Source organism: Pectinophora gossypiella, chromosome 6 (assembly GCF_024362695.1).
Source record: "Pectinophora gossypiella chromosome 6, ilPecGoss1.1, whole genome shotgun sequence".
Lineage (NCBI taxonomy): Eukaryota > Metazoa > Arthropoda > Insecta > Lepidoptera > Gelechiidae > Pectinophora > Pectinophora gossypiella.
Genome location: NC_065409.1, coordinates 12,943,624 through 12,952,110, shown reverse-complemented (window position 1 = coordinate 12,952,110; position 8,487 = coordinate 12,943,624). Strand labels below are relative to the sequence as shown.

The 8,487-nt window shown below is 40.1% G+C and overlaps 1 protein-coding gene across 1 annotated transcript; it reads left to right on the top strand.

Moving 5' to 3' along the window:
- The first annotated feature begins 224 nt into the window (after positions 1–224).
- LOC126367816 (odorant receptor 59b) lies at positions 225–8,270 on the top strand. Its single transcript, XM_050011570.1, has 4 exons — positions 225–372; positions 3,426–3,597; positions 7,114–7,325; positions 7,636–8,270. The coding sequence occupies exons 1-4, from the start codon at positions 225–227 to the stop codon at positions 8,268–8,270; spliced, it is 1,167 nt and encodes a 388-aa protein (XP_049867527.1).
- The last annotated feature ends 217 nt before the right edge of the window (positions 8,271–8,487 follow it).

Here is an 8,487-nt window from a genome sequence, read left to right as displayed (position 1 = left end):
AATGGGTTATAGTCGTAAGCTTATGTTGTTATAAAAAAAAATAAGTAATCGTGGACAACGCCGAAGCCCGCAATATGTCAAAGTCATAATTAATACTGGCAAGCTAATAATTATCACTTGTTTAATTGCTTATAGGAATGTTTTGTAGGTTTCATTTTTTGTTTATTATCTAGGAAGAATTGGTGCAAAACAGTCAAAAAGGAAAAAGAAAAATAAGTGTGACTATGATTTTGGCAAAGATTATAAGAAAAAAAGCGTTGGAAGTAAAAGGCCGGTTCAAAGAGAACAGTGTGGACAACCTAATATGGCTCGTGAACTTTGTTCCGTCTCTCGCTGGGTTCTCCTTGTATAAGGAGAAGGTATCTTTGTTGGGTCAGTTGTATTATTATGCTACCTTTCGTTACGTACGTTGTAGTCTTATGGTTCCTTTTTAAAATAATAAACTCAAACTCGAAAAAAAAACATAATTCAGTGGGTAACATAGTTACAATTTTAATCGACAATTTTTACATAAATATGTTGTTGTGGAATGTCTTATTCGCCTAAAACTATTGCAGTATCTCACAACCTGTATAACCGAGGAATAGCAGTTGTAAAAAAAAAATGAGTATGACGTTCTAAAATAAAAAAAAAAAACAAAAAATAAAGTAATTTCAATAATATGGCTGCCTAATATTGGTTTCCAGGCAGTTATTCCCATGCATTCCTATCTTCTAAGTAGTCATTAACCTTATGTATTTTGTATTGAGATAATAAGAATTTTTAAATGAAATAGTAAATTTTAGAATGTGCAGAAATAATGATTTTCCCGCGTGATATAATAATTCATTAGAGGGAAAAATTTTAAATTTTATTTACAAAATAATGGGCATTACTAAATATATGTAGAATATTATTTTCGAATGTCATTTATTTTATTTAAAACACGCGGAACCCTCAACTGAATTACCCATTTCTCTGACAATGTCATTTTAATAAATGTCATTCAGTTAGTAAGAATATTATCTTCACTGGCAAAAGGAAGGAGTCGTCGTAATATACGATCCGATTTATTTTAACATGCCGCAAATTGTTTACGTAACAAAACGACTTTCATGGAATAAATGCTGTAAGATGCACTTACGACAAAATAACTACTTAGCGATAAGAATATGTTTGCTTTAAATTCGTTTTCGTTTATAAAATTGGAACCAAAAGTCAAAGGTCAAGTTGGAATTAAAAGTTTAATTAAAACCATTCGCATATGTAGAAATTCGTTTCTTTTTTGTTTTTATTCCGTTTTTGAAAGCAAAATTCTGGGCCAATAATGTTCCCGTGTGCAAAGATAAAAGTTTACACGTAGTAATGACCTGATAGTATATATTACGACAGCAGAGAATATGGTGAAATAATTGTAAGACTGCCCTATATACTAAATACTTTGCCTGAGAAACAATAATAAATTAATAAAATTCTTAAACGATACCTTTTAGAGTCGTGTCCATATTATTACTTTTGAGACACTAATTTCTGCAGACAAACTGTTTATTAAGTTTTGGAAAGCATTGCTTAATTGTATACTTAGTACTAAGATTAAATAAATAAATAATTAAAAAAATACAAAAGGTGTACAGGCCCGTATCGCTCTACGTGTACTTATGATACAAGTAGGTAAGGCATAATAAGTCTAAAAATTAACTATAATTAACGCCAAAAATATCGCTAAAACTGACACAATTATTTTTTTTATACTTAATACCTACTTTGTTTATTGTAGTGGTACTTCATCCTTCATCCCGCTTACCTGACCGGAAGATTTGACAGGTCCGGTTTTTTACAGAAGCAACTGCCTGTCTGACCTTCTAACCCGCGAAGGGAAAACCAGCCCAATACAAGTTAGCACATACCTCCGAAAATGCATTTCTCAGGAATGTGGTTTTCCTCACGATGTTTCATAAATCTACATATCGTTGACAGTAAAATGAGTTACCACTTTCTTTTGTATTTTTGCGAGTTTTTTAAATTACTTATGGACAATTTGACCTTACGTATATTAATGACATACCTTCTGCAACAGTGCAGGTAAAATGTATTGACTTAAAAAAAACATATTAAACTTTCCTTTATTTACTCTGTTATTCGTCAATTTGTCGTTTTGCTCAATTAAGTATGATCATTTTTTTGTTCCATCATCATTAATTTAAGAGCCACGCTCTTGTCGGTGCAGCATTTTCCATGCTACTTTTTTAGGGAAAAATAGGGCAGTGGTTTCCCTCTTGCCTTCCGTCCCGCAGTACTCTGTCTGACGCAAGTGGGATGGCGCCCAGAGCAGTCTATTACAAAGCCATACTAGGACTCCTATCCTCCGCCTCTGAATAGTATTCACAGTTACTGCTGCCCTCTGTCAGGTTCCAGGTTACAGTCCCTGTGACTTGCCCCTTCCGTCCTGCATTGCCGTACCGATGGCTCCCATCTCCGCCTCTGCAACCGTTGAGGTCTTCACCCGTATCCCTGGGCAAGGGTTCTAAGTTATACCCCGAAGGTCTGGGTCGCTATTCGGATTCAGCCACCATCTCACTCCGGCCTACTGAAGTAAGAGGCGCCCACCCCCGCGGCAAGGACGCGCCGAACAGGAATTGCCTCAATGGAGGGCAGAGAAGATGACTCTGTCCCCCCTGAGGCCGGGTTAATGGTTTTGTATGAAACCAAGACCAAAGGCATTTTTTTTGTTCACAAATATATACAGGGTGTTAGTGACATCGTAACGAATACACAGGGGAATGGTTCAGACCATGATTCTGAGTTAATATCAGGTGGAATTTTTCGTCGCAAAATTCATGATTTTTTTTTAGTTTTTTAAAATTATTTTCAATTCTATACTTTTGCGACGGAAAATTCCACTTGATATTAACTCAAAATAATCAGTTGAATCATTCCCCTCAGTATTCGTTACGATGTCACTTACACCCCGCACAAGTACATACGGTAGCCATACAAGTAGGTATGGGTGTTAGTGACACCGTAACGAATACTGAGGGGGATGGTTCAGACCATGATTCTGAGTTAATATCAAGTGGAATTTTCAGTCTGAATATTCATGAAAATTTTTGTGTTTTTTTTTAATTATTTTCAGTTCCATACTTTTGCGACGGAAAATTCCACTTGATATCATCTCAGAATCATGGCCTCAATCACCCCTCAAAGTTTTCGTTACAATGTCACTAACACCCTGTATATACATATATTATGATGAAGTAATCGAGATTTTAATGATAATCTTTTTATTTCGGATAACTTGGACCCAGGATTTTTCACTTATGCATATTGTTCCCTCTCCGTGCTGCATTAGGATTACTTAAACTCCGTTATGTCCGTAACATAGTCCTATAATTACTTGCTATTTTGTCTGGTTACCCCCTTACTCATTCTCCTTTTTCAATATCTAGATACCCCATACTGGATTATCCACATATTCCTCCTCATCTACGTGTATGGTGTCGGGAACCTGGAATACCAAATTTATCACGCCCAAGGCGCAGGAGAATTCATAAAGAGTTATGTGAACATCTCTCTTCTTATCTTCATCGCTAATAGTACCTATTGGTTCTTGAACCATCGGTAAGTTATATTCATAGGTAACTTTATTTTTATCTTTTTAGGCTGCCCCCACATTGGGCGTTGGCCGAGCGTACGCGTTTCCTGAGCGTGCTGCCGGCGTCGGCGCGGCGCGGGCGTCGCGTCAGCGCGCCGTCTGTGGGGCGCGGGCTTCGCGTTGTCCAGCGCCCCGCACAAGCGCTGCGTGAACGCCGCGCAGACGCCGCGCTTACGTCGCGTTCCACGGGCGACTGACTGACTGACTGAGATGCTGGCGGTCGCGGGGGGGGGGGGCGGCCGCACGCCCGTGGAACGCGACGTAAGCGCGGCGGCTGCGCGGCGTTCACGCAGCGCTTGTGCGGCGCTGGACAACGCGAAGCCCGCGCCCCGCAGACGGTGCGCTGACGCGACGTCCGCGCCGCGCCGACGCCGGCAGCACGCTCAGGAAACGCGTACGCTCGGCCAACGCCCAATGTGGGGGCAGCCTTATAGATAAGAATATGTTTATATTAAATAATTTATTTATAATTATTATTAATTTATTTTTATTTTATTTTTGAATTTGAATCCCGACGGGGACATATCAGGAAAATCACTTTGTGATCCCTAGTTTGGTTAGGACATTACCTGATCACCTGATTGTCCAAAATTACGATGATCCGTGCTTCGAAAGGCACGTTAAGCTGTTGGTATCCACGTCAATAGGAATCTTATTGTAAAAACGTATACATTGCCCCTTAAAATATTTAGTAATCTTATGTAATCGACTGACTTGTAAAGTAAGTTTATTTTTATTCCGGGTATTAACAATGAGCCGATCGCAATTTTTTGCAAATAATCCTATATGTAGTAGAAGAGTAGTAGTAAAAGAGAGTGGTGACAGCGGTTCTCATACAAAATTCTAGTTAGGGCGTTTCATCCTCTTTCATTTATTCCGTGGTGCCACTCATCAACAAGAATAAAGGCATAAAGTATAAAAAAATACGTGATAAATCTCCGTATATTTCTTTTCTAAGACTCATCATCATCACCAGCCCATTAACGTCCCCACTGCTGGGGCACGGGCCTTCCCTACGGATGGATAGGGAGATCGGGCCTTAAATCACCACGCAGGCCCAGTGCGCAATGAGCTCCTTGAGCTCCTCCGTGCTTCGGAAGGCACGTTAAGCCGTTGTTCCCGGCTGCATTAGCAGTCGTTAATAACCACCAATCCGCACTGGGCCCGCGTGGTGGTTTAAGGCCCGATCTCCCTATCCATCCATAGGGAAGGCCCGTGCCCCAGCAGTGGGGACGTTAATGGGCTGGTGATGATGATGATGATGAATGCAGCCGGGACCAACGACTTAACGTGCCTTCCGAAGCACGGAGGAGCTCGAGATGAATACTTTTTTTTTCTGTGGTCACCCATCCTATGACCGGCCTTTGCGAAAGTCGCTAACTTCAACAATCGCAGACCAAGCGTGTTAACCGCTGCGCCACCGAGCTCCTCAACTATTAGACGTTTATTCCAGCTCTTTGACGAAAGTGTAGATTTTGGCAGGTACTTACAAATAAAGAAAATAATCCCTAATTATCCTCCTTTCTTTCTATGTCAATTTGCCGATTGTGATGTTAAGAGAGCGATTCTTTCCATCACATCGAATGCCATCGGTGAAGACAGCATTAGTCGTAATATGGTCATTCCTCTCATTGATATCCTTACCCCAATTATTACCAAAATCCTGAACACTTCTGTGAGCACTGGGGTCTTTCCCACCGAGTGGAAAGATGCCCATATTATCCCGCTTCCAAAGAAATCCAATCCCGATTCCTTTTCTGATTATCGTCCCATATCAATCCTTCCTTTCCTCTCCAAAGTCCTTGAAAAGCTTGTTCACAGACAAATTTCCTTTTTCCTTAATAGCAACAAGCTTTTCAATCCCTATCAGTCCGGTTTCCGTCCTGGTCATAGTACGACTACTGCCCTTGTCAATATAACTGATGATATTCGCTTGGGGATGGAAAACCAGCAGCTCACGGTGTTGACATTGCTAGATTTTAGTAATGCTTTCAGCACCGTGGATTTTGACATTATTCTGGGCGTTCTACGATCTCTTAACGTATCTCCAACGGCAATTGATTGGTTTCGCAGTTACTTGTCGGGTCGACGGCAGCGTATCCGTATTGAAGACTCCTTCTCTACGTGGTGCGATGTCTCGGCCGGCGTACCGCAGGGTGGCGTCTTGTCTCCTCTTCTCTTTGCAATTTTCATTAATTCGATAACCCTCCCACTATCTAATTCTTATCACCTGTATGCAGACGACCTTCAGATTTATACTCATGCCCCTCTGGTTGACCTTCCTAATGCCATTGAGCGTACCAATAAAGATCTCGGGCTGATTTTGGACTGGAGTCAGTCTTTTGGCCTTAAGGTTAACCCTAAGAAGACTCAAGCCATTATTGTTGGTAGTTCATGGTTTATTTCGAGGGTCGACTGTGAGTCTCTGCCGCCGATAATGTTTGATGGTGTCCGAGTTCCTTTCAGTGAAACTGTTAAGAACCTTGGTGTTTTGTTTGACAGATGTCTATCTTGGAAACCTCAGGTGGCCGAGGTAAGTAGGAGGATGTTTGCCGCTTACGGTTCGCTCAGGCGTCTCCGTAATTTTCTACCGATTAGTACCAAGGTTTCTCTGGCTCAGTCCCTACTTCTGCCAATCCTGGATTATGCAGACGTTTGTTATGCTGATGTTTCAGTTGAATTGCTGAATAAGCTCGAACGTCTGCAAAATCTCGCCATAAGATTTATCTTTGGATTGCGCAAATACGATCATATTTCCAATTACCGTGTCAAGCTTAAGTGGCTACCTGTCCGTCGCCGTAGGGATCTCCACATCTTGTGTCTCCTGTACTCCATCCTTAATCTTCCTACTACTCCATCTTACCTTAAAGATCGTTTCTCTTTTAAATCCTCTGTCCTTGATCGAACTTTGCGATCGTCCCACACCTTATCCCTTAATATCCCTATCCATTCCACTGACTTTTATTCTTGCTCTTTCACTTTGCGGGCTGTCCGGTTGTGGAACTTTCTACCTGAGACTGTCAGGAGGGCTCCTTCTCTGGACTCTTTCAGGGCAAGAGTGAAGGCGCTCTTCCTGCAGGCATAACTTGGAAGTGTTTTTTTCTTATTCTCCTTATATGTATTATTATATTGTATAGGCTATTTGTATGTATGTATATGTGTGTGTATGTATGTATGTGTGTATATATATATATTTTATTATTATATATATATTATTTATTATTACTATTTTCTTATTTTATTTTTCTATTTATTATTGTTCGTGTCATTATATGTTTATTGCACCAGCCCGTGCTCCAATGCATTAACTTCTTTCACCCTAAGGTTGCCTGGCAGAAATTGCTATTTAGCAATAAGGCCGCCTATTGTACTTATGTTTTTATTCGTATGTTTATGTCCTTTGTATATGTCGTTGTGCAATAAAGTATTATTGATTGATTGATTGATTGATTGAAAATAATTAAACATTTGAATGTCCACAGGCCAATATTGTATTCAGTGTTAAAGAAGATAAAGTTGAACGACGAGTGGGCCCAAACCTCGCCGGCGTGTAGAAAGAAGCACAATAAACTTATGGGTAATATTAAGATCATCTTAATGATCTTCTACGGCTGCAACTACCTGAACGCTTCCTTCATCTACCTGCCGCATCGGGTTGATGTCAACAACGAGTTTTCTATGACCCCTTGTGTTGGTAAGACTTAAATATATACATAATTTGTGTACAGGTGCCACAAGTACTCGAAGACAACTTGCAACCACTTTTGATAAGTAGTCTCAAGATGTATATGAATCGTCTGGTGAGTGACAGGTAATTCGCTCTTCGCCTATATGGTCCATCATGTTAGAATTGACATGATCCATCAGCTGAACATGGAACAGTTTTATAAAGGCCCCCAATCTAGTTCAGAATCAAAACTGTGTTAATTATGATATTGAAAACATTGCTTTTAGGAATTACACTTTTACAGATTTTATTTTTTTAAATTGTTTAATTTTTCCAGGTTTGGAGCCTTTATCAGAGTCACCTAACCGCGAGGTTTGCCTAACGATTCTATGTTTTCAAGAGCTGTCCATCATGACTGTAGTATTAAACTTCCAAGCGCTGCTCTGCTTTCTGATCGACCACACCGCTGCCATGTACCTGATTATGTCTGAGGAAATGCTAGCATTAAATTCTCCAGACGTAGACAACGAATATGTGAAGAAGAAACTTCCTTCTATTATTAAACGTCATGTCCTGACGCTGGAAACCGTTGATAGTCTGAAGCGTCTCTATAGTGTACCTATAGGCATCAATTTTGGGTCAAATGCTGTGTGCATTTCCTTATTCTTCTATCTGCCACTTGAGCAATGGCTAGGATTCATACCGATTCTAGTGTATTGCTTCCTGGTCTTCTTTCTGTATTGTTTCCTCTGCCAAAGGTTGATCAATGCTGCAGAGGTGTTTGAAAACTCTATTTACGCCTGTGGCTGGGAATCGTTTGCTGTACAAGAACGGAAGGCAGTCTACGTAATGCTGCTGCTGTCTCAGAAGAAAGTGGAGATTCTAGCAGCTGACATAGTGCCAGTGAATATTTACACTTTCGCCACAACACTACAGGCGATGTTTAAATTCGTAACCGTAGTGAAATTCTAACTTGCAGTGTCAAGGTTAGAAAGTAATAAAGTAGAAAATCTCCACGCTTTTAGATGATGCCATTGTTAAAAAGTGACTTTCTCGGCTTAATAAAATGTTATTGCAGAGTCTGGTTTTTTTGGTATTTAGGTTTAACTTAAGTACATTTTTGAGATTTAAGAAATCTTGAAATAAGTGCATGAAATAAAAACACATTTCAGTTTTCGTGTTTCTGGTG